This window comes from Anastrepha ludens, chromosome 2, assembly GCF_028408465.1.
Source record: "Anastrepha ludens isolate Willacy chromosome 2, idAnaLude1.1, whole genome shotgun sequence".
NCBI lineage: Eukaryota > Metazoa > Arthropoda > Insecta > Diptera > Tephritidae > Anastrepha > Anastrepha ludens.
This window is the reverse complement of record NC_071498.1, coordinates 16,034,412-16,062,386: the sequence shown is the minus strand read 5'-3', so window position 1 is coordinate 16,062,386 and position 27,975 is coordinate 16,034,412. Positions and strand designations below refer to the sequence as shown.

At 35.3% G+C, this 27,975-nt stretch overlaps 1 protein-coding gene across 3 annotated transcripts in view; it reads right to left on the bottom strand.

Annotated features, from left to right (window-relative positions):
• Window positions 1–1,936: 1,936 nt before the first annotated feature.
• LOC128863450 (peptidoglycan-recognition protein LB) overlaps window positions 1,937–27,975 on the bottom strand; it is a 63,953-nt gene continuing 37,914 nt past the window's right edge. The window contains exons 1-3 of one of the 3 annotated variants that reach the window (XM_054102621.1): window positions 19,748–20,409; window positions 3,266–3,613; window positions 1,937–3,192 (exon numbers count right to left, since the gene is read on the bottom strand). In XM_054102621.1, coding sequence (XP_053958596.1) covers window positions 2,981–3,192; window positions 3,266–3,613; window positions 19,748–19,802 — 615 coding nt within the window. In that variant the 5' untranslated portion in view covers window positions 19,803–20,409 and the 3' untranslated portion in view covers window positions 1,937–2,980. Of the gene's footprint in view, window positions 3,193–3,265; window positions 3,614–18,788; window positions 19,186–19,747; window positions 20,410–27,975 lie in introns of those variants that run through there. The other 2 variants (XM_054102614.1, XM_054102628.1) reach the window with 2 other exon arrangements.

Below are 27,975 nucleotides of genomic sequence, written 5' to 3'. Positions count from 1 at the left end.
AAAAATCCCTGCAGTAGCTCAATGAGGTTGAGATCTGGCGTTTGTGCTGGCCAGGAAAGATTTTTGATAGTGCTCTGATGCTCCTCGAACCAAGACCGCACTTGTTTTGTTGTGTGTAAGGGCGACCGCCGTAGCCGAATAGATTTGAGGTAGGTGATGAAAATCTTCCTCATAAAAAAACGTTCTACCGTTCGGAGGCAGCATAAAACTCTAGGCCAATCTATTTGTTCAAACGCATGCCACGAACTGGATAAGGAGCTGAACCAAACACCTAGCGAAGGGTGTAAGTGCCAATTGCATGAAAGTTGGCTTTTGTGGAGTGTCTGCCGGCGCAGTATTTCCCAGGTGGGTGCTGAGTGGTGCTGTTACTTTTACGAAGGTAGTTTTGTGTTGTCTGCGGACAATCTACATATTTCCCATTCGTCAGTCCCTGTCTGTCTAGTTTTGGTTTTCGTGCACTATTTATCCTGTTCGCCGATTATATCTTCCCTTGTTTGGGCCAGTACCGTGGGTTTCGTCGCTCGTGGGATGTTATAAAGTTTATTTACATTCATCACAGACGCCCTGCAGACCCTATTTCCCCTATTCAAAGTCGGCAAGATCACAGATTTCACTGTTATCGTCCCAGGATCACATCACCACCTATACTACACATCTCCTACAAGATCTCCCTACAACATCTGCCTACAAGACAGTGCTAGGCACTTTCGACAAAAATTCCAACACAACAAGTATTTTACTGGTCTCTAATACATGCGCATTATCAGAATGGCATATGCAACATTTTTTAATGGGGAAATGAAATATTTCATTTGATATTCCTTTCCCCTTGTCGGTGTGAATTCTATCTCTCTTTTACCAATAGCAATTTCATATAAGTGAAAAAATATCTACTGTACTTTAAACGCCAAGGCAATTCATTTGTATGCTTTTAATTTGGCTGCACTGAAAAAAGTACTAATGTGAAATTTGGCTGTGTTTGTAGTATGGTCGCTATAACCAAATGACTAGATGCTTGGCTAACATTTGACAATTCGTGAGTTCGAATTTTCGTTGAGGAAACACCGAATTGATATGTAAGAGGTTTTTAATGAATACAAAAAAGTTTTAATTTTGTATATTTCTAAATAAAACATTTTATGATAACCAAAATGAGGAGTTTTTGTCATCACTGCTGATTATTTTTTACGAAAATGTGGAGTTTGTTGCATCAGTGCTGATTACTTTTTGATAGCGAAAATGAGTAGTTTGGCCCATCAGTGCTGATTGTTTTTTAACGATTTTAACGGAAATGAGGAGTTTTCCTCATCAGTGCTGATTACTTTTTGATAACAAAAATGAGAAGTATAATTATTAGTGCTGAGAAGTTTGTGGTGACGACAATGAGCAGTTTAGTTGCCAGTAGTTAATACATTGTAAGAATAAAAATGATTAGTTGCCTTGCCTTTAGAGCATAGTAGATATATTTCTCAGTTATAAAAAATTGCTATTGGTAAAAGAGAGATAGAATGTGACATCGGCAAGAAGAAACTATCAGAACTTTCCCATGGCTAGAACAAAAATGTGTAGTTTAATGAGGATAGTGATGATGATAATATTAGTGCGTATATGATAGTCAGCTGTCTTCTAGGGCTGACTTTTACTATCAGTGGTGCAGTGCCAACAACGACATACAAGTATTTTCACTCCATCGCATGGTGCTCATTTTATTTTGTCCAACCCCTGTACGTATGCAATACTTATCCAGATTATTATTCGTACTCGTACGATTTCTTCTCATAGACAGCCTTTTGCAAAATATAAATATAAACACACCATAATTTCTTTTTATACAAATATAGTTTGTATTACAATAAAAACTATAAGAGGTAAAGTTTCAAACTTTGTAAAAAATGTTCAAAATTGTATCAAAACTTACAATTTTCAACCAGAATTTTTCTGAGTATCCATTTTTCTTACCCATTGAATTTTAAGTTTCAAGTGACTACAAAATACCGTTGATTTTTGACAATTTTTTTCGCTGAAGTTTAACGTCTTTTCTTCCCTTCAAAGTATTTATATGTTCATATTTTTTTTCCTCTTACAGTAAAGTAGGATCACGATTGATTTCGAAATACCAGCGAAATACGGTAGCTCGAGTTGGTGGAAGTTTATTGGTACACACTGTTGATGGTTTAACGCAGATCGAAAATCACGAAATAGTCTTCGCACGAAAATCTTCAAGATTTAATTCCATTTTTTGAGCTCCATGAATGTTACAAGTACCCGTAAAAAACACAAATGACGTTCGTATGACGAAAAAATCTAAGTACGATTACCAATAGTACGATAAAATTTCAAACTTGACGATGAGAATGTGGTGTTGCCATACCTCAAAACTTAAAGCGCAGCCTCGTCTTACCGCATTATTCGTTGATTAAAAAATGGCAGAAAAAAATTTCTTGATATTAATTTTATTTGCCATGTTTTTCTCATTTACTTAGCATACTTTACAGGCTCTTAACAAACACAACGGCTCAAGTTTGATACACTTGCCATGCACTGAGGGTTGCCAGAGCGAATCACACCTACATACAATTCTAAATTACATAGATTTCTACTCCTGGGTAGATAAATTTACTAAGCACATAAAATTACTACCAAATACTAGAATAATTAGCAGAGACTGGCGCGCAAAAATTGGCTTCAGCAAAAGTTGATTACAGAATAATTTCCTTGATGTACATTTTTTGACTAGTATTTAGCATATTTTTGGGCGCTAGTTATAATTGACTATTACTTTAAAGTTGCCATCACTTACTAAGTAGTCGCTGTGAAATTTGCTATGCATTGAAATAGAGTTAGAGTTTCTACTTAAAAATAAAATAGAATTTAAAATTAATAGCGAACTTTGACGAAGAGGGCATCCCCTTCACAGGATGCTCAGTGTTGCACACGACCTCTGTTTTGTTTTCGTTTGTTTTCACTCCATAGCATCTCCTCACTTTCTAATCTCATTCTCCGTTCCATTGGGATTGAGCACGAAATGCGGCCACGATGAAATCTCATCGAACAGTCTTGTGCCAGGACATTCCGTGTCGCGCACTTGCCTATGCCCCAGCAATTTGTATTGTGGGTCAATATAATTATTCGCCACGCCGAATTCGATCAGTGATTTGACCGCCTTGAGCATTTGTGGTGGTGGCAATTCAGCTGAAAAAGGAAAATTTCATTTATACTCGCTCGCAGATAAATCACGGCTTTTGACACCGTTGCTCACACTTACTGCGCCAATCACCAATCATGCAGATGCCAACACTTTTGTCATTGTACTTGGGCGCATGCGCTCCAACCACATTGAAACCACGTCCCGCATAAATCATTCCATCGCCGCCGATCGCAAAACTATAGCCAATGTCATTCCAGCCGCGTTGCAGTTGATGGTAGTCCTGCATGGAGCGCATCGCCTCGCGGCAATCGGCGGGCGTGTAGCAGGCGCTTGGCATGTACGAATGATGTATGATGACATATGGCGCTGGACGGGGAAAGTTTTCGACGAGCTTTGGTGGACGCGCACCCCACTCGGAGCGCGGAATCAGAAGTGTGGTTGTGTCAGGCATATCTAAGCCGAAACCTGAAAGGGGAAGAGCAGAGTGAAAGGTCATTTAAGTGAATTTTTACATTTGATTTTGAATTTATACACGCACGTATTTATGTAGAACTGCAAATGCATGATAATAAATTGTGAAGGTTTAGCTTAGTTTTAGTAGGTATAGAAGTGACAGATTCAGTTGCGTATGCATGTTTTAAAAAATGCGAAAAATATTAAAAATCATATGAAATTGAATGAATGAATGAATGAACTGAAAGCTTTAAAAAATCCGCGCAAAAATAAGAACTACTTAATTGTGTGGCGACCTCGGTAGTCTATCGTAAGTGCACTAGTCTGCCATCCCAGAGTTATGGGTTCAAATCCCACGTAAAGCACAGTCCTCGCACTTTTCCAAATTTACCTAGTTTCTCTGTTTCTAAAAAATTCTAAAAAAAAAATCTTATTTCTCGCACCCAAAACCTTATCCATTCCAGCCTTACCCCCGCACAATAGACACACCAAATTAGCGAAGTCCTCAACCATCTGTGCGATCCTTCTGCAAAAAAATGTGAAACAGAGATGGCGCTTTAATTAGTAAAGAAGGCGCTCTTCCTAAGCAACGACAGGTTGGCATTTCCACCACTTAGGACTGATAACGACAGGATAATCACCTACCCTAACAGAAATCAAATAGATTATCGAAACCAGTCTTGTCGAGGCCTTATGCTCCCGAGAGGAGTGAACAAGGAAAAAAAAATGTTAGGGAAAATCTTTATTTTATTTTGCGACATGGTCTCTTTTAGAGGTATACAGTTCGTCCACTGCTGTTCCAGTTTGTTAATCCCTTGCGAATAATAGGACATGTCTAAGTCTGAAAAATATCAATTCGTTACTGCCATCACCTGCTCGTTTGAATAAAATATTTTTTGCCCACCAGCCGTTTCTTCAAATTGAGGAATAAATAATAGACCACGAATACGAAGGGAAAATACGGATGATGTGAAACGAGTTGGAACCCTATTTTCATTAATTTTAAAGCGTGAGCAGGTCCTTCGTCGTTGTGAGGGAATAGGCCCCTCTCCGTACTAAGAGAGGTATCCCCAAATCATTATGTTGCCGCCACAGATCTTCACTGTTTTTTTATTTTTTTGTGAACCGCGGTGACATTCCACCCAGCATCATTTCCAAATAAATTTTGTTTTTGTTTCGTCGCACCAAAGTAAATTATACCATTTTTTCATATCGTCTGGTTCACCGCATGGCTCGTGCTCTTGAGCAAAACTAAACTCATAATGAGGCAGTGGTGCTATTTATAAAAAAAAGCAAAATTTCAACAATGGCTTTAAACTTTGTCGGAGCGGCACAACAAAATCGACAGATTAAGGCAGCGTTCCTATTTTAATGACCGTATATGTATATGGGCCAAGCAAACAGTTACCACTTGGCTTAGTACGAGTAAATTTCTCTATAAGCTATACCATGAATCTATAATTCATTAGAACTGAAAATAGAGTCATATTGATGGCAGCGAGCAAGCTGTGACTTTTTTTTGCACCTCAATATTAATCTTTGAGAACAAATATTTCCAACAAGACAGTGTGGAACCATCACTCTGTGGAGACAACCCTTTGGTGGTCGAATAATCTACAGAAATACAATATGTTTCACAATAGATCGCCTATGTATGTGCTTAAACTCTGTTAATAAACTTTAACTTTAATGGATTTACGACTTCTCGAAATAAAACGGAATACGCAGGAAAAAGTGGAACTACATAAATTTCACCAATCAAAATTATTTATGAACGGCAAATAGGAAGGCTAATAAAGTTAATATAATTGGCGTTGCTTTGATTTTTGGGTTTTATTTGAAAAAAGAAAATTGTTTAACTTCTAAATACAGATAATAAAAAAACGCTGATAAAAAACAAAAACTGATTTGCGACTACTCTCACAAGCGCTCAAGCCAATAATCCGGTTGAATTAAAAGTATTGAATTGTCAAATATTAATTCTGTATGTATGTATGTTTGCATGCATGTAGATATATATTTGGCATATTCTCACTTGTGCACACACAACATATATATATGGACATGTATAAGTATAATGGGCTGTTATTTATTGCACATTTCACACTTCTCCTAAGCAACTGTGCGATTTAAGGCGATCGATTGTGCATACGAAATATTTAGAAAAAAAGAGCATCAAAAAGTATTTGAAACACTCAAGCATTCCCATAATCGTATTAGGGTGGATACAAGTTGACAAATAAGGAAACTAAATACAAAAATTATGATTGAAAGAGCAATACAACAAATGGAAATATGAGATGTGAAAGTTCTTAGACCATTTACTGTTAGACTTATGATTGAAAAATGAATGAGAAATGAATCAGAAGATTTTGGCGCACTTGATTAATTACTAAATATTTTTTGTTATACCAAAATCAAAAATAAATTTTATTTATAAGACTCCAAACCTTCTGATTTTCATAGAGCCATAAGCATTGAAACTTGGTTTCGCAACATTTTCATTTTTATACATACATTAGCGAAAGAGTGCACTACGACTCGTCTCCCTCTTGAAAAGAAAATTTTAGGTATACCCCTCTCAAGCCATAAACTGCGTCGTACAAGTAGCTTTGTCACTTCAGCCAACACGAGATGGGCTGATAACTTGACACGTCACGCTACAAAAAGAATTTGACCAAAATGCGACGTCAGACGCTGAAAGGCGCTACTTAATAGGCCAAGGAAAATGAGGAGAAGGAAAAGTCTGTGAGACATCTTCTCTGTCACTGCCCAGGTTTAGATGCCTTGGCTCATCGGACTTGAATATTACGAATGACCTTACGGATAAGTGCGGACCAGATCAATGTGTTTGCACTTAAAACAAAACGGTTTAACGCGGAGAAGCAGGTAAATTTCATGCCATTTCTACCTATCTACATAGCTACAAACATGTTTCTGATGATATACATATACATACATGCTTTGAGCGCAAACCTTTTGCAGCATTTTTTATTTTATGGATTTTCGAAATTTACAGCAGCTTTCCAGTCCCAACCAATATAATTTTTTTATAAATTTGGATAGCATTTGCCCAGATTTTTATTTTTATTTAGGTTTTTTTTTCTAGTAAAATATCTAAGAAAATGCATTTTTAAGATTATCGTAACAGCAACTCAAGGAGAGTCAAGATTATTGCTTAAGTTTCAATACTCGCCTGCTCTACGCGCTAAGTTGAGAGATATAAAATTATAATTTGAAAACAAAAATGGTGAGTGAGTCATGTCTTCTTCTACGAATCTGCCAGCAGAGTAGATATTACCAGACAGTTTTCGAGCGTAATTTTTTTTAACCTAAAATTTTGAGTTATTTTGCGAGCTCTTTAAAGCGTCTTCTACATATTGCACATAAGTATGTCTAGTAGGGTGATCTGGAAATTCGAATGTTCATTTTTACTACAAACAAAAATCTTAATTAGTTTACAGCGAAATTTCAATCCATAAGTAATATACCAAACACATAAAAATTCAAATTGAAATTAGGAAAAAAAATTAATTTTGCAACTATTCATCGTTACTTGATAACTTCACTATTGTACGGATTGGGCCAATAATGCTACAGGGGCTGGCACTCGATGTGTAACCAATTAAAAAGGCCAAAAATTTAGTTTGGAAAATTACTTTTATTCAATTCAATGTGAAAAATGTGTGAAAATAATATAAAATTGAGAATCAATTCGCTTTTGCTCGATATGACCATATTTTGCCTTGACTATGGCCTTGAGACGGTCCAGAAACGAATCGGTCCAGATATGTCAGCAACTATGTCAGATATGTCCAGACCATCTGAAAGGTTTTATTCAAACTATTTTTTAATTGTTTTTGTTGGTTTTTTCGTTAGAAGTTTGAAAGTTTGTTTTCTTTCCTCCGAGTTATTTAAGAAAGCAATGGAGCGCGTAAAAGTTAAAATAAAGATTTCCATCACTCAAAATAATTTTTTTTAATTCAGTAAATTGGATGATTAATTTTGCGCCACCTTGTACAATACTTGTTCTCCAGCTAGACGTTGAAATTTAATGGACAGTTGGACATGGCTCGGGTAAGGAAAATTACTTTATATGCCTGTAAACGTATGCTTGGAAGAAGATGGGGTCTTCAACCCAAGTATACATTATGGTTGTATAAGGCGGTTATATGACAAATTTTAACGTATGGTTCGATGGTTTGGTGGGAAGCTCTAGAGAGAGAATACAACATCAAATTACTCGGCAGAATAGAAAAATCAGCCTGTGCAATAACTGGCGGTTAAATGAAGCGGGTCGCTGGAAAGAAAATACTTATGGTCTTGCCAGTCCAATTCAGTTAACCTCGGTGAGAACTGACTACATCGTCCCGACGGTAACATTCGCTAGGAATTTTGCCATTCTCTTTCCATCAAAGGAGGAATGTTATAAGGGATTCTCACTAAACAACTTCGACACTACAGTCTATACAGATTGGAGCTGGTATATATTCTCACAGACTTAAAATTGAGAAATCTGTGCGTCTACCTACTGCCTGCAGTGTCTTCCAGGCGGAAGTACTTGCAGTTGAGGAAGCCTATAGGTTACTAATCGCAGATTTCTCTTTTAAGGGCAGTATCGCTATTCTTTCGGATAGCCAACAACCTTTTTGGTGGTGGAACAAAGTAGGAATAGCCTTTTCACCTTGAGGGGCATCGGAATATTGAAGGTAATGAAAAAGCTGATGAACTGGCAAGAAGGGGATGTACCATGAATAACGATCTGGCAGAATCGATATTCACACCATTAGGTGTAGTCAAGAATACAATTTCCCTAAAATACCTCCGAATCGCGGATTGTAGAAAGTGTAGTGTGGAAAGACCAGACGAAATGCAAAATTAGTAGAACGTAATGGCCTACCTACAACCTTAAGCAATCGTTGGCATTAATAAGCATGAAACGGCGGGACGCCTGGAGACTAACAGAAGTCATAACTGGCTTTTGATCTATCGGAGAACAAGCTGCCAAAATGGGCATCCCTCACAATAAATACATACTGTCACAGTTGTAAGCAACCGGAGAAAAAGGAAACAATCTTGCATTTCCTCTGTAAATGCCCTGCCCTATGGAAGGACAGAATGTTAACGCTGGGCGAACCGCTGTTCGAGAGACTCGAACAACTGTCTGGCTTAGACGTCAACAACCTAATAAGGTTCTTAAACCGCACAGACTGTTAAACAAGTTGGCAACGAGGATGTGGCAACAAAATGGTGCGGAAGCGCTAGTTGGATTCTGGTTGAATCACCACTCTAACCAACCAACCAACCAACTTGGCTAGTTCTAAAATATACTTATTGCTCTTTTACTTAATAAGACAGCCTTTTAGGAATTATGTTTTGTTTAAAAACGTTTTTTTTTTTGTTTTGAAATTCGTGCAAGAACGAAAATTTCGTGTAAAAAAATTTATAAGTGAATTGTGTTATTTCGAAAAGGATCGTGTGAAAAGAGAGCTGGGCGTACTTATATACTTACATATAAGTATGTATTTCGCCATTAAACCTTTTATTGGGTGTCTTGATGTTTTTCCAGTTTCAGTCCAACGTCGGTTAGATTTTTATGAGTATCTTTTTCGTGGCAGAAATAAATACTTTTAGAGGTTTGCAATTGCCTACAGAGAGGTGACTGCTATTAGAAATAGCTTTTTCTATTATTTGGTGTTTTATGGCCGGAGGATCGAAGCTGGGCACTTCCGAATGGCAAACACGCTCTAACCTATTCGGCTACGGACGAAAGAAATCATAAATTGAAGGAAAATAGCAGCTGCCAGCCCTGCAACTCATTTACCATTTCTGAGAATTATTCGATTTTTTTATTTTTGATTTTCGATATTCGATTTTAATATTTTCGAAGTTTGTTCACGCGAAAAGCAGCATAGATCTGTGATGGATTTTATATGACAAATGATGGATTTAATTTTAGTAAAAAATTTGCATAGCTCAAAGTCCAAACTCCACTCTGTATATTAAAAGCAGCGCGAAAAAGGATCTTTTTAAATATATATATTACAATAATATTTCAAAAAAATTGAAGCAAATAAACTAAATATCTCATAACAGTTTCCTGACCTAACGTTTGTCGCAATGAAGATTCTAAAATATCACACAACAATTTTAGATTTTCGAAAATCGGAAACGTGCAACCCCATTGCATAAATTGTTCAAAAATTTACCACCAGCATATGTATGTTTGTATGTATGTATGAATGCTTGTATGCATGTAAATAATTGAAAATTATGAATTGTATCTGTTTCGTTTCATTTATTTTGCTGCACATTGACCAAAACGTGAATTGAATGTTTTTCGATAGCTGTCAGCTGAGCTCAATAGCTCTTGGCTATTCTAGTAACTCGAATAATCAGTCGCCCATTCATGTGCACAAACAAAAAGCATGGACACTAATCTGCACTTTTAACATACATACGTATGGATGTATGTATGTATGTACACGCATATTTATTTCCATTTCGATTTGTTATTGGTGTAATGGCATAATTTAATTAAAGCGATACAAATCAAATCAATTTGAATATCCAATGAAAGGCAAAAACGCGCATATTCGTATAAGGGAATAAAATTTTGGCCATACAAATAGACATGGCGATGAATTTATAATGGCACCATTGATGAATTTTAAACAGTCATTGGTGATTCAGGCCTCAAAGCAGCATAAGCAATACCCAAATTTCCATATGGCTGGCGAAGGTGTGAGGTAACACGGGAGCACAGCAGCGCGCATTATGTTTTCCCGATGAGACAAATTTAATTGCCTTTAATTAATAATGACAAATTAGACAAAAACAGTATTTTAAATAATAAATTTGACAGCAAACATGCTGTTATGACAGCATAAAAAATACATCTATTGCATGTGTATTGTATGTATGTATGTATGCATGTACAGTATCGGACAAGTAATGTGAATAATCTCGATTGCCAAGCAGTTAAATGGCTGTGGCCTTTTATTTTATTTTTACTGCATATAAATAATGGAAGTTTATTCATATAAACAACAAGGAAAGGTTTATTTAAATTCCACATTTCATATCTTAAATCTAAATAAAAAAGAATGCCACGCCTACAGTGGCTCAATAAAGAAGTCGGGCATACATAGCATGCAGCTTCAAATTCAAAATTTTTGTAAGAAATACAAGTTAAATATATTTATTTTTTTATTCTTCTATTGGATATTCAAATAGGATTCTAAAAATAGTAATAATGATTTAAAAATCTATTACCTTCTTGATATATATTAAAAAATGTATCCATGCAGCATTCGCAAAATTGGTGTCAAAAAAGAAGTCGGACATCTGGCATTATTGCGATTAGTTGGCACTTTAAAACGGGAAATCCCACAATTAATTTGCTCCCGGTAGAACAGTGCAAAGAAAGAACCAAATGTAATAAATCGAAGTAAAATTTCTGTCGTGTTTTGTTCAATAAAAGTCCAAATTATAAGCATCGGTAGAAAGCGTGGACAAAGCTCAATTCACGTCAGAAATTTAATTATTAGCCATCATGAAAAGGGTAAAACCTTTCGGGAAAATCGCAGAAATAGTGAATAGACCCTGTTCGACTGTATACGACGTGATAAAACATTTCAAAGAAACAAAATCCGTGGAAAATAAGAAGAAATCGACCGAATCGACGACCACAACTGTTTTCGGATGCAGTTGAACGGTGGATGGTGCATCAAATTGAGACCAATTCAAATTTGAGTGCTCCTAAGCTCACAGCAGAAGTCGCCCAACACCTTAATATTGGGTATACGAAAAAGTCTTTTCGTATTTCTAATCAAACTTCAACCCATTTTTTTATATTTGTAATGAACTTTGTTAAACCAAATATGTACCATTTTGGTCGACCACCTTTTGCCATTTTTCTTCTAGAGACATTATTCCATCAGTGTAAAATTTTTGTGGTTTCTCGGCGAAAAACTGCGACAAGTAATTTTCACAGGCTTCTCTTGAAGCCAACTTTGCTCCATTAAGGGAGTTCTGCATTGACCGAAACAAATAGTAGTCCGATGGTGCAAGGTCAGGGTTATATGGTGGATGCATCAAAACTTCCCAGCCGAGCTCTCCCAGTTTTTGCCGAGTCATCAAAGATGTGTGCGGCCTAGCGTTGTGCTGATGGAAAACGACGCCCTTTCTGCTGATCAGTTCTGGCCGTTTTTTTTCGATTGCTTGCTTCAATCTCATCATAGTGGATGATTCCTTTCCAATCCCACCAAACCACAGCATAACCTTTCGAGGCGTGAATCCTGGCTTTGTGACCATTTGTTGAGCTTCACCACCCTTGCACTATGATCTTTTTCGCACATTATTGTCGTATTTGATCCACTTTTCGTCTCCCGTTACCATTCGCTTCAGAAATGGTTCGATTTCATTTCGTTTCAGCAAAGAATCGCAGGTGTTAATTCATGTGGTACCCAAACATCGAGCTTCTTTTAGTAACCAGCCTTTTTTAAATGGTTCAAAAGCGTTTGATGATGAATGTTTAGTGCCTTGGCGATGTCATGGCAGCTTATGTGACGGTCCTGGTCAATCTTTTCCATAATTTCATCGACTTTTTCAACGATAGGTCGACCGGAGCGAGGTGCATCTTTCACATCGAAATTTCCAGAACGGAAGCGAGCGAACCATTGTTGTGCTACACGAACTGATACAGCATCGTCTCCGTAAACTTCCCAAATTTCATTGGTGGCTTGCGTGGCATTCTTCCCTTTGTTATACAAAAATTTCAAAATATAGCGAATTTCTTCATTATTTTCACTCATTTTTGAACAGCTATAACTTTTTTTCAACTTCTCCGAATTTAGTTTTTTTTGGTTAAATGAAGCTTAAAATGTCACCTTTCTAACACCAAATGATATGACACAATATGATTGGTAGAACTGGAGATAGAGGACTCCAACGACAACTATTGAAAAAATACGAAGACTTTTTCGATTACCCAACATTAACAGCAACCCCGAAAGTATACGTATAGTGTTGCTAAAGAATAATTATAATGGAAGAGTTGCACGAAAGAAACATTTCCTCAACGAGATTAACCGACATAAGAGAATAAAATTCGCAAAATTCGCGTCATGGGGATGCTAGAAGCACGTTTTATTTGCAGATAAAAGCAACATTAAAATATTTAGGTCAGACGGACAATCAAATGAATGGAAAAAACCTAATGAACAGTTGCTGGAAAAAAGCTTACGTTCGCCAGTTAAACATGAATATGGGTTGATAATGGTATGGGGTTGTATGTCCGCTGCTGGTACTGGAAATGTATGCTTAATTACCGGCAATATGGACCACAAATAATACCTAACAATTATGAAGGAAAATTTGGTCCAAAGTGCTGAAAAGTTGGGAATTAAGAACAATTTCCAGTACGGTCAAGACAACGATCCCAAGCAGAAGGCACTTGATGTCTGTCTATGGCTTATGTACAACTGTCCTAAAGTACTTGAAACACCTCCACAATCTCCAGACAGCAATGTAATTGGACATAGGTATGTGGGCTCATTTGGAAAATCAACTGAAAAAGCTTTAGAAACAAGAAATACTCTTCTATGTTCTGCTATTTAAGAAGAGTGGGGGATCCTTTAACATGCAACGACCAGGCTCGTTTCTATGCCAAGAAAACTGAATGCTGTGAGAGAAAAAAAGAATTGCCGACTAAATATTAATTATATTGTTTTTTCCTAAATATTATTTGTCTAACTCAACTTTATATATATGTCCGATTTCGTTTTTGTCATGCATTTTACTAAGTTTTTATGTTTGTATTTTCTATGTATCATAAGAATGAGTTCAAGTTTGTGTATGTTTTTTGTAGTTTTGAAAAACGAAAATAAATGTGACCTATAAACGCAAAAGATTTGCATTTTAATATATATTTTTTGTTTTAAAATCACATCACTTGAATGTCCCAGTTTTTTTATGAACCACTGTAAATTCAATGAGACAAAACAATTGCAACTTAAAGAAAGCAGTGCATTATTTTTAATAAAGTGAAAGAAAAACTACATAAATATTTCGTGGCAAATCTGTGGCTCTCAATAATTGACATGCACCGCCTCAGCATTGACGCTAACAAATTGTCGACGATGGTCTGGCATATATTTCTCACTCTTCAAGGACTTTTTGGAAACATTGTCCAGCATTTGACTCATTATTAAGATCAACTCTGTTTTTTATAATTTCTCATAAGTTTTGCATTCGGTTAAGGTCTGGGTTTGTGTGAGACACCCCATTACGTCCACTTTATTCTTATGGCGATTTAAGGACCTTTGCCGTATGCCTCCAGTCATTGTTCTCTTGGAAGACCCACTTTAGTGGCATTCCCCACTCTGCATGTGACAGTCTCTGTAAACATACTGATCCATTATACCATTAATACGATGAAGCGGCTCCAAACCGGAAGGGGAAAATCATCCCCAAACCAAAAATAGCCACTATGTTTTACTGCCTTCAAAAATCATGAGGACCCTTGCTTCGTGGACGACGGAAACTTCGTGGGCCATCACTTTCTATCAAATTAAATTTGAACTCGCCACTGAAAGGGACTTGCTTACAGGCCACCGAACTGCAAACGTCTTTGCTGGTTCTGTTTACTAATCAGCGGATTTTTTTGTGGGGCGGTGACTACGCAAATCTGCTTTGATCAGGCGACGAGCGACAATTCTTGAACAGATTCGTAACTGGAACTCTTTTACCAACTTTGGAGCACTTTTATGCGGAAATTTCGTTATTTTTCTTACAATCCCAGCATCAGATTTTTAATCAATTTTGTTGGCCGGCCGCCACGCTGTACTATTGCAGCAGTTTTGTTTTTATAAATTTTGAAATAAATCGTGAAATTGACGACTTATGTATAATCATATTTTTAGAAATGATTTATTGAGAAATTCCATTATAATCATCGTCAATAACACCGAATTCGGTTTTACTTTACCAAAAATTTCTTAAATAAAGCGCGTTGCGACAACAAATTCTTCCGCACAAATAATGCCGCCAATGTCCCGACCTAATTAAACGCAATACAGTTAGAAAACGAAACGAGGGATTGAATGTTTTTACCGTTGCATAGTAGAGCAAACAAAGTGTCCATTATTTTGTCGCGCAGGATTGCCATTTATTTTCAACTTTTTTTCGAATATAACCATCTACAAAAATAGATGCCATTAACATTTTAAAATACGTTGCATATATGCGCTAGTTTCCAAAATAAAAATTAAAAACATTTTCAAAGAAGAAATGACTTTGTCAGAAAAAAAATTTGAAGTCTTTGCGTCAGCTGCAAATGATTCGTCCGACACTGTAGGTATGCACACTCATATAATAAGCTGATTTGCGGCGAACCGAGGTAGAGAATTTACGCAAACTGCCATTTTAGTTGGGTAGGGAAGCACTGAATAAAAAAATGAGAAATATTTAACCCGCAAACAGATTTAAATTTATACCAATCGCATTTGAATTTCCGTTTCAATAAATTGTTGCGCTCCTAATATCACTTATCACATTTTTTATGCTGAATTGGGGCAATTGTTTCATGCTAAAATTGAATGTCAAAATTAATTAAAACCTTATGAACTCAACACTATGTGGGTGTACGGCAAAAAAATTGAGCGTTTTTCTCCACATATTCGTAGAGGATAGAAAAACCATTTAAGAGAAAAAATTTGATATTTTTTATGCGTTGAAACTGGACATTTCATTTACATAGATTAGAGTTAAGATACAAATTCTGAAACATTTTAAAAGGTAAATTTCGCGCATAAAAACAGTAATCAATTTGCAACAGCTTTTTGTAAAACAATAATAACAACAACAAACGGATTTGTTGATTTAAAACAAATGGACTTTTTTTAAATTTAATTTCTCATGCACTTTGCAATTAAGTTAAGTAATTAAATGGAAATTAGTTGATTAAAAATACTAAAAAATTTCGATTTTTTTTGCTTTTATTCGCTTATCTTGAGGGTCTGTACGATGATATCGGTTTTTCTAATTAAGCGTATTTATTTAATCCAACATCACGACGCACAGCAGCAAAAACAGGAGGAGGGGCGACATAGTGAACGACAAAAGCTGAGGTTTCACGCTTTTCTTCCATACAAAGTCCATGCTGGAATTTATCGAATGTATGAAAGAAAAGGCCCAGCATCGTTAAAAGCATTTTGTAGTCACTTTACTGAACACGCACTGAAATGAGCTCACTATCGATGGAGAGCCGTATAAAAATGATTAAAATCCGCCATGAAAAGGATGAATCTTCTGTCTTTCATCCTAAGAAAGTTGATTGAAAAATAAGAGTTGTTGTTTTTACAATAGCATAAAGCAGTGCTTATACATTTTTGCATGTTTGTCCGATAAGTGGTTTCAAGAAGGTCTTCCCACATGCCACATAGCCAAATAATAATAAAACTAATTTCATGCAATTTCTAATTTCTGTGGCAATTAGGCCACCAAATTCACCCAATTGAAAGTTTTTTGACCATTTTCTGTGAGATGTTTTCTTCCGTACAAGTGCATGGTCGAAATTTTATATGCGGGGAAAAAACCCGTTACCAAAAAGCAATAACTTCCCGAAAATCTACGACATTTTGGAGTGAAAGTTCAAGTCCAGGTCAACTTCAGCAACGTTGAAGATGAACTTTCCATAGCAAATTTCACATTCTTCCCATCTCAGAAATAGAAGAGAAGCGAAGAAATGAAAACACATCCAATATTATATACCAGGGTCGTTTGGAAAGTGCATGCAAAGTCAGAGCAATGGCACTAATGGCACTAATCGAGGTTATACAGGGTCCGGCACTCGAAGTGTAACCAACTTCAGACCGCTCGCGCAGCTGTTTGTTAGTTGGATAAATGATAGTCCAGAGTATAGTTTACAAGCGCGCGGAAACTTTTTGCCTAGAGTAAACGCGAAAAAAGAAAATCAGTAATGGATTTCAAACGTAATAGTTCGATTGCATTATATTTGGCTGGAAAATCACAACGTGAGCTCGAGCATCTTAAAGTAAATGAAGTTTTTTTTTTATCGCACCATTACTTGTTACAATTATACTGGTAGCACAGCGAAACGTTATGGAGGTGGTCATCAAAAGACTGCAACGTCACGTGAAATGGTTCAAAAAGTGAAGAAGCGACTTGAGTGAAAACCCCGACGAAGAGCCAATCAAATTGCGAAAAAACTAAAAATATCTGACCAAAGTATCCACCGCATTCTGAAAAATGATCCCAAAGTCAAGCCGTACAAGATCCAAAAGGTGCATGATCTCACACTAAAGCAGCAACAAGTTAGACTTGAGAGAGCGAAGGAGTTGCTTCGCTTGGCCGAAACCGGTCAATTTCCGAGCATTGCGTTTTTCAAATTTAGCAGTTCTTAAACTCCGAAAACGATACGGTTTATTTGAACGACCATACATACGAGAATTTGAGTCATCGATTGGCCACCAGGAGGCAGCACACGCCGGCAGCACAAGTAATGGTTTGGGCCGCTTTAACCGCAGATGGGCGCTCTCCAATCGCTTTCATCTAGCCTGGCGTCAAGGTAAATACGAAATATTATCAGGAAAGTATTCCAGAGATTGCTTTGAAGCTGTGGGCAGACCAACAATTCGGTGGCAGACCATGGACGTTTGGCTAAAAAACAACGTTCCGACCTTCATAACGTCCACACAATGGCTCACAAATTCACCAGACTCGAGTCCAATGGATTATTCTCTTTGGGCCATTTTGGAGAGCAAGGGCTGAGATAAAAGATTCCCCAGTCTCGAGGCGCTGAAAAAGCCATTGTCCGCGAGTGGACCAAAATACCTGCAAGTCACATTCGGGCAGCTTGCGATTCGTGGATTCGTTTCTGGACCGTCTCAAGGCCATAGTGAAGGCAAAAGGTGGTAGTATCGAGCAAAAATAAATTTATTCTTAATTTTGTATTATTTTCACATATTTTTTACTTTGAATTGATTAAAGGTAATTTTCCAAACTAAATTCACGGCCTTTTTAATTGGTAACACTTCGAGTGCCGGACCCTGTATTTACAAGAGTATACTCAAGAGGTAATGCTACCATAGGCTGAGGAGAATATGGCACTTCGGTGGGTTTTCATGAAAGATAATGACCCAACAAAATAATGTTAAAGTTACGGATTGGCCAAGTCAGTTACTCGACCTGAACCCCATTGAACTCCTTTGGGGAGATCTAATGAAGCGAATCGTCAAGAAAACAGCAAAAATTATGAAGGACTTATGGCAAAAAATCAAAGTACCCTAGTTCCACTCCCACAGAAACTTGCCGTAGGATTATCAATTCTATGGCAAGTCGAATACCAGAAGCCATTGACATTCAAGGTGGACACAGTGTTATTAATTAAATTTTGTTAATTTAAATACCATTTTTTAATAAAATCAATAGTTCCTCAATCAAATAAGTTCCTCTTGTTTCGAATCTATTTCTAAGTTTTAAAATATCCTTGAATTATTATTTATATTGGTTATATTATTCTAAGAAATAAAAACCACATACAAATGAATATCTGTCATTAATAATTTTAAAAGCGTGTATGAATGCATACGAGCTTCGAAATCTATAATTGTTGTCCTTTTTTTCAATACAAAAAAAAATAAAATAATTTGACTCTTTTTTTAAATCCATCCGTCCATCTTTTACGCTAGAAAAACATTTTTTTAATCATATAATATATTTATTTCTTCCGTTGTGATTACTTGCAATGCAGACAAAAAATCAGTTAATGGAATGCTTGATATACATAGATTTTCATTAAAATGTTAAAGTAATTTTTTAACTTCAGTCGATTACAAATAAATTTCTCAAAATTAGCGGCAATTAACGAACATCAGAATTTTAATTTTAATTTCTTTTTGAATCACTCATACCCAAAAGCCACTTTTTATGAACACTTTGGAAGCCAATGTATGCACCATATATTTCCATACATAATGAAAACTAAACTTTTATAAAATTTTTTTAAGTATCACCTGTTTTTTTTATTTATTTTACTTCACTTTTAATGATGGAATAATCACTTTTTTATAAAATAAAATAGTTAAACACTTTCGCTTAGAACTCGTCCAGAGTGCAGCCAATTATAAATGTATTTATAGTTTTTAGCTGCTAAAATGCCCACCTGTTTCAGTTTGCATCGACATTATCGCTAATATCGCCAAACGCCAATAGAAGCACATCAACACTTGAGAACTTGATAAAATTGCGGATAAGCTGGTATTTTTCGGAAGACATGCACTTACACATAAAAAACAAAAAAAAAACAACAACGGCAACTAAATTATGCTTTTCGCTCTGCCTTTGGCTAAACAATTTTACTTAAAACAATGTTTATGTTTCTTATAACAGTCTTATTCGTTCCGCTTTTATACAAACTGCGTTTTTATTTATTTTTAATTTTTGTTCTTGTTATAATTGAGCGCGATTCAGTATTTGCACCTCCGTAGGCCGCGCCAGTTTGGCAGTTTCTGACATCAGCGCTCTCGAACTTGAGCTGTCACCCAAAGCGGCGCTCAGACGATTCATGAATAACGGCGTACGCATGAATGGATATATGTACGTATGTATATGTATATATCCATATGTAAAAATTTATTAATGGTCGCGATCTGCCGTAAACAACATCATGAATGAGCTGCTCAGCTAAGTGAGGCAGATGACTGAAGCAGGGACGTCTTAAGCTTTACGATGTCGAATTGTTTGAATTTTTTCAGATGTTTTTGGCCATCAGAATAAATTACAATGCATCTTCAAGTACAAAAAAAAAATCGCTTAAAAATATGTTGCAGTCATTTCTTAATGCTGTATAACCAAGTTTGCGTTGAGCATAAAAGTAGGAAATATAGCAACAGTTCATAGCAGCAAGAAAGTCTTAACATAAAACCTTTATGCTTGAAAATATTTTCCGCAAACGAAAAGCGACGCATTTTGATATTCAAAAAAAAAAAAAAGGAACAATAAACAAAAAAAAGAGCAAAAGATCCAAGCAGACAAGTGTTATTGTTGTGCATTCCTGAGTACGCTCACGAGTCGTTGTACTTATTGAATTAATTGAATTTCTCTAAATACATATTTCATTACCTGCGAAAAAATCCCCGCAATTTCGATTCGTATCTTTTAGTTGCAGAACTTGCATGGAATTGAGAAGTGGCGTAGGTGAAGTGGCTCTTGAGTAGATCTAAATTATGGTAAACGAAATTGATACGAGCGAATGGCGAAAATGACGTGAGTGCAATTGCCCGTCTGACAATGTTTTTAAGTGTAACTGCGGTGGTCGCCGTTTTTGCAATGCATTCATTGTAATAAGATACTTTTATATGTTTATAAATATTGACTTCTACCGAATATATTTGTAATTGCTGTTGAGTTGTTTTTTAAGTTATCAGTGCGGAAGTTTTACAGCTACCAACTGTGCAGACTAAGGCTACGGCTACATTGCATTGGTTGTGAATTCGTAGCCCAAGGGGAACTAAAAATTACACAGGCCTGCAAAATCTCGCTTTTTCACAGCTTCTAAAACCGCTATGGGTGTTTCCTGAAGGGTTTTTTATGTTGAAAACGAATATGACCTTGAAAATGCTCCAGCACGTCAGGATTTTTGGCAATTTGAGGTTAAATAGTCAAAAAATGCAGATTTTGGCCATTTTTTTTATTTTTTTTTGAGCAAGGTAAAGTTTTTTTTTAATTTTCCACAACGGCATAGCAAAGTACTACTCTTTAGCTTTAAGGTCCTTTTTTTACAATATTTTTACGATTAATATAAAAAAAAGTTATTCTATTTTGAATTGGAGACTTTTAGATATGGGCATTTCTCCAATGTCGAATGCGACATTCGTACGCATTCAAAGTGAAAAAAAACATATACCAAAACATTATTTTATTTTGACAAAAGGCGAAAGCTATAGCACTTGATGAGCACTATGATTGGTGCTAAGGTTGATTTTAGGAAATTGTTCGTTTTCAAGATAATTACAAAAAACCAAGCCATTCGCACGCGACAAAAACAGAAGTCGCTTTCAAAGCAAAAAACTCAAACACTCTTTTCAGCGAAACCTGAAGAAATATATTAATGCGACTAATTTGTAAATGTTATGCATTTATGTATCTTAATAATGCTTTTTGTTTTATTCAAAAATATTAAGTAGTTTATTTTTTATTTAATTTTAATCACTGTCGCACGCGACATGTCCATCATACTTTTTATGTTTATTTTTTTACTTTTTATGTAATTAGACATGAAAAAGATGATTATAAATGATTTTTAATATATTCAATATATTTATTTTCACAACCAAAATTATAAACTTAACAAAATATCTTCAATAAAGAAAAACAAAAATAAGTATATTAATCTTATATACTATGTAAAAACAAAGAACGGAAACTATCTTAACTGAGAATAGTATTACTATTGTCAAATAAAGTTCTTTTAGTGGAATATGCAGTCCTAGCTGCTTCTAACTGTTGACCATCGCAACAAAACGAATGCAACTGGAATATACCTGGAATATTTTTCACTTCCTTCCATTTTTCGTCCAACCTATAATGAAGAGACAAATTTTCAATTTGAGCAGATGGCATAAAATACATTTTAATTCCATTTGTGTTGTTTTGTGCACATTGATAAAACGATAGTGCATCTGGTAAAACAACGTTTTTAGATTTTGTTATTTGCCAAACTTTTCTTTTAATGACGGCTCCAACTCCATCAACGGCTCCCTTTCCGTGAGAACTAGCAAAAAAATTCCATTCCATATATATACATCCAATTTGTTTAATAATGTCATTCAAGCTTGTCAAAATGTATTTATTTTTAAATTGAGCGCAGCTTCCATCAGAAAATATTAAAATTTTTGAAAAATGCCCATAATTCTTTTTAATTTCGATTAAAAGCTTTAAAACAAAAACAAATACGTCGTGTTTATTATGCGTAAGTTTATCGCTTATAACTGCAAACGACTGAGAAGCACCAGTGAACCAAGCTACGCAAGTAAAAATTGTTACCTGGCGGTAGCTGAAATGAGCACTTTGTATTTCGTTTTGGTACGTCAACCTATAATTCTCGGCAAAATCATCATCCTTTAACCTTTCTCTCCACCGTTTACAGTTCGCCTTATTTTTCTCGCCGCCGTTTTTACTCATCTACATCCAAAAATTTTATATTTTGTATTTACATATACTAATATAATAAAGATATTTTCGAACGAAAATTTATTTTGAATCTGTACATTTTACACTTACGATGTCGCATGCTACAAACTTTATTTTCCAGCAAAGTTTGGTTTATTTAATTAGCAATAAAAATATCTATTTGCTACTAATATTTGATGCAAATTGTACAAATACCTTCGACTCACTGACAACAAATGTTCTTTTTCAATGTCGCACGCGACATCGAGTTATACCGTAAATCAAAGAAAAAAATTACCGTAATTGGCAATCGCATCGTTCCTTTTACATTTTTCTTACATTCTTTACATATAAACCGAGATTTAAAAAAGCAAATGTCACGGCATAATATATCTCATCAAGATCATTAATCAAAACAAAACATGCAACAGAAATCTTTAAAACGGAACTTTTGCACTGGTTCGACTTTGCATTCGAAAATTTCAAAATGTGGTATGTACAAATGTAAAATTTGTTTACTTTAGTTACATTTGATATATTCCCTATAAAAATATGTTAAAACAACATAATTTTATAGACTTTGAATTTTTTGGCTTCGGTTGACATTTCTGTGGAAATGCCCATATGCAAATTCAACCTTTCTAACTCTCTAACGGCCCTGTAAAGGGCGAATTAACTTTTTTTAATAATATTTTATTTTATATTTTATTTTTAATATTTTTTTTTCATATTCTTTTTTAATATTTTTTTTTTTCTAATATATGTGGCTTCAGACTCTTTGTTTCTGCAAACTGCCAAGAGAAAAGATTGAAAAATTGAGAAATTTAATTTAATTTTTTTTATTCAATTTTTTTTATTCTACTTTTTTTGTTTTTATTTTTTGTTGAAATTTTTTTTATTTTATACTCTATTTTTGTATTTTGTATTCCATTTTTTATTTTACTTTTTTAATATTCTTATGGTTTTTTATTTTTATCTAATATTTTTTATTTTAGTTTTAATATTTTTTATTTTATTTTTAATATTTTTTATCTTTTTTTTTAATTTTTTCTTTATTTTTTCATAATCTTTCCATTCTTTTTCACATAATTTTTTAATATTTTGTTTTGTTCCTGCAAACTATGTAGAAAGGTATCCATACTACAGGGTGTGACATCTTTTATGTCGGTATGTAAACGCTGAATAACTTTGTCATTTACCAACCGATCGACTTCAACATACGTGTTTTCGATATGTCAATTCAGTACAATTTCAACCATGGATCGCTTTACACCGAAACAGTGCGCTGAAATAGTGACGCTATGCATCGAAAATAGTCGTTCTATTGTTCTAATTCAACGCTCATATCGCAAAAAGTATAGCGGCGAACAGGCACCGTCTGACAATACTATTCGTCGTTTGGTGTCGAATTTTTTTGAGCACGGGTCAGTAAGAGATCATGAATATGGCGTTCATCAACTACCTAGACGTTCCAATGACCTTGTTGAAGCAGTGAGGGAGAGCGTTGCCCAGGAGCCAACAGTGTTGTATCGACGTCACGTTCAGCATTTTGGCGTTAGTGAAACCACTCGGAGGCGCATTTTAAATGATGATTTAAATTTATTTCCGTATAAAGTGCAATTTTCACAAATAATATTGCCGACAGACCATTCACGTCGCTTGGAATACGGCCAAATAGTCGCTCGAATGGTTGACACTGAACCCAATTTTTGGAAGAAAATTCTAATGATTGATGAGCCACATAGTAACCTCTCTGGCAGCGTGAATAAACAAAATTGCCGCATTTGGGGAACTGAGAATTCACAAGAGATCCATGAAACGCCATTGTATGACCGGAAAGTGACTGTTTGGGCCGGCATCTGCGCCAAAACCATCATTGGGCCATATTTTTACCGAGAAAACAAAACGGTCGATTGAAACCGATATCGATGGATGTTGGCTCTTTATGTCTGCCCGCAAATGTATGAGAAAGGTTTAGACGGTTACTGGTTTCAACAAGACGATGCGCCATGCCACACTGCGAACGCAACAATTGAATTTCGGCAACGAAAACTCCCCGGACATCTAGTGCCAAAAAGAGGTGACATCGACACCGGCCCCCCAGATCACCTGACTTAGCCCTCCCGGCCTTCTTTTTGTGGGGTTATCTGAAAAGTAAGGTTTACGCCAACAAGCCGCAGTCTACTGACCAGCTTAAGGCCGGCGGGCCAATTTGATGTCCTAAATTCAGTAGTTTTCGCGAAGCGTTGTAGGATGAGAAAAAAAAACAATTAGCCAAATGAAGTTTTGGGGATAGTTTAATATATATTTGAACTAACAAAAAAAATTTGTACAATCTCCAACAATATATTGTAAGCCGAGTTATCAATAGATTCCCAGAGCGCCTGTATCCGACTTTTGTACAAGATACAACTTGCAATTTTCATCTGAAAACAAAAAAAAAAAAGATTATTAATTTTGATGTAATTATCTTCGATGTGAACTAAGAAAATTGGGAGAAACACGTAAAATTCTTCAACTGGGTAAAAAAGTCGCTTAAAAAAAGTTTTTGGATGTTTTTTTTAGTTCACATCGAAGATAATTACATCAAAATTAATAATCTTTTTTTTTTTTTGTTTTCAGATGAAAATTGCAAGTTGTATCTTGTACAAAAGTTGGATACAGGCGCTCTGGGAATCTATTGATAACTCGGCTTACAATATATTGTTGGAGATTGTACAAAAATTTTTTTTTAGTTCAAATATATATTAAACTATCCCCAAAACTTCATTTGGCTAATTGGTTTTTTTCTCATCGTACAACGCTTCGCGAAAACTACTGAATTTAGGACATCTAATTGGTCCGCCGGCCTTAAGGCAAACATTCGTGCCGTAATCGACGTTATAAAACCCGAAATGCTTGACAAGGTGATGAGAAACGCAGAGAAAAGATCGCAGTTTGTGATTGCTAATAAAGGTGGCCATTTGATTGATATTGTATTCAAAAAATAGTGTTAATAAATTGTAAATACCCAAACCAAATAAAAATACCTCACTTATACAAATTAATTTTATTTTTTTCAAAGTTATTCAATGTTTTCATACCGACATAGAAGATGGCGCACCCTGTATGCTTTCCAATCCATACTATCCATACTATCGAGGGCATGAGTTTTGAAATATTACTTCGCAGTCTATTCAAACCCAGCCAGTAAAATGTATGTTTCGTACTTTAACTGATTGATTATGTTTATTATGTTGTGTTTATGTTATGTAAAATTTGTTCATTCATCATTCCAAAATTTTGGCCAGACCTGGGTGCCCAGCGGAGAGTTAAAAATAATATGGCTACGCAGTTTTATAGCTCATTCAATTTTAGTGTAATAAAGTGCGAGTTTGGGGTTCCTCAAATTTGCTCGTTGATTTCTGATAATTTTTTTCCCTGACTGAGTTGAAAGTTTTCCCCATATCAAAAAAGCTAACTCTTTGCAAACAATTCTGGCTCAAATGAAGACACTGGAAAATATGCAAGTAATTATATTAGCATTCTAAACGTAAAATTTTCTTCGGGAAATGTTTGACAAAACTTTCAAATAGTAATCAGCTGTATCTACTATAATGAGCTTCCTTCAAATAAACTTACATATTAATACAAGGTTTTGAGCACTCGAATTTCAAGTCGAACAAACATTAATCTAAATATGCCTATTATACATACATTAACAATATAATGGGCTCAGAAAAAAGTTCTTAACATTTCTTCGCTTTACTTCGATGGCGAAATTAACATATCTTTATAGAAATGGTTCCTCATACAATGGGTTCTGATTAATCTTCAATTCCAGTGCAAGAGATAGCAGCTTACCCATCCGATAAGCTTATGAACATTTTCAACAATTGGCTTGACAAAGCGTGTCACATCTTCGACGCCGCTATTATAAGAATCGAATCATTGGAGCCACTATTTTGCCATTACATTCGTTAATATCTATATATTTTAATCCATAACCGCATACTTTTCGTGGGCCGCTTGCTTCAATTTTTCACCTTAGTCGTGGTAGTACTGAAAAATGTATAAAAATTTGAATTTTTTAACACCATTTTGGAATGTTGTAAACCACAATCGGTTTCACCAAAACACAAAATGTGAAAGTACTTTTTTGAAGCGAAATATCACCTTTAATTCCCCGTTTGGTGTGACCTAATGTCATGTGCACATCGCGGAAGATGGCGTAGTAAAGTTATTTAGCAGCAAAAATTCAGCACTTTTCTCTTCACCTAATATTCTGTTGGTTAATACCGCCAGCTTTGCTTTGCCAGTAGGGTAATTAAATTATTTTCACTGTTTATTTGTATTATTTTTAATTTGCTGTTGTAGTTTGCAGCCGTTTTTTGTTGCCGCTTCCATGCAAGCATTAAATTCACATTTCAACACTAAACATTTTATTTTTCCCATTCAAGTGTGATTTTTGCGATAAAATTTGTCAGTTGTTTAGCCATTTGTGTGCTCATCGTTAGGGGAATAACACATGGACTCGTTTGCATTTTTTTTTGTTTTTTTTTTTTTTGCTTTGATACTCGTATTGATGTGTTTATTGTAATTTTTTCTCTTTTTTATTTTATTTTTGCGCTGATAAATGCACAAGGGACTAAACATTTCCGTAAATTTCAGTGTTCCAGTCTGTCATTTAGTCATTTAGTCATTCAGTCACATAGTCATTTAGCCCCTTTGAGCCATTGAATGAGTTTGTATGTCATAAAAAAAAAAAAAAAAAAAAAAAAAAAAAAAAAAAAAAAACCAGTTGGTGGTAATTTGACAGCGGGAGTTTGATAAAGAGGTCATTTGATAAAGTGAACATGTTTTTTAGTATTGTTGTTTTTTTGTGTGTACTATTCATGGCTGTTCGCGCGTGAAAATAAAACTGTTTCATTTTGGAAACAATTCTGTTTTAATTTACCTCTAGGGGTTATTGAACGCAACAAATGCGAATTGATGGTACTAATTTGGCTGGATTCAAGCAAGCATTTTGAAATTCGATAATGACCCAATTTACTAATTGGCGCTGAGAGTGCGATAATACTTTGCAATTATACAAAAAATATTTTTTTTTTGTAGTTGCCTAAATTTAGAAACTAGTTGATGTGGTGAAATAGGTTGGGACTTTTAATTCCTAGCAGTGCTTGTGACTTATTGATCAGTTTGGTAAAGTTAAAGTAAATGTTAAACGTGTATGTATGTATTATATATTTGTGCAGATTTTTTATTTTTTGGCATCACTTCCGTTTATATTTTTTCTCAATATGAAACGTGAAACGCACTTTCCAACTCATTGCCCTTGAGCATCGGTTGTGGCATGCTTACAGTCAATGCCAAAAAAAGTGTTTACCATACAAGTTTTGACCAAGGCAGTTCACGTTAACAAAAGTGTTCACGTTTTGGTATACCCAAAAAGACTAAGTAAATATATTTTGTCACATTTAAATTCACATTTTATTCTTGTTTTCGTTACATATTAATTGAAAATTGGGTCATACGATAGTTTTATTTAAAAAAATGAGGCATCCTTTTTTGTATCTTCTGTTTTCTTAAAACTTGAAGCACAGCTTTCTCCCTTAACCGTCTTAGCACACTCATATCATTTTGATCGACGTCTTCATAACCAGCCCATATTAACGCCTTGTTGAAAATTTCAACTGCTTCCGTCGGCTTAATTTTCTCCACTTGCTCTGATACGCTGTCATCATCGGATTCGTCCTCTTGTTGGTGATCGTCATCTGCATTACCCCCCTCGATATCTTTGTTCCATTCATGAATGACTGGTAACGTGAATTCAATGTCAAATTTTTAATAAAAAAAAGTTTTTTCAATAATCCACATACATATCTTTGAGCATATCTGCGAACACGAACGAACCTCAGGACTTAAACTATTAAGGAGATCGACGATTTTGCTCATCAAGGTGCGAAGTTTAGCATCCCATTTTTCTTTTAAAACCGCCAACTGAACATTCTTCGGGATCATCATTGTTTACCGCAAAATTTAAAATACTGTTCCAGCTCTTAGCTAATGTTGCTTCACCAACACGAAACCAAGCCGCATCCAAAAGATGTATAGCTGTTTTTAAGTTAATTTTTTTCAACGACTCGAGCAATCAGACTTTGTCGCTGTTATTGAAGCTAGAAGGCTGTTTTTGTAATGCA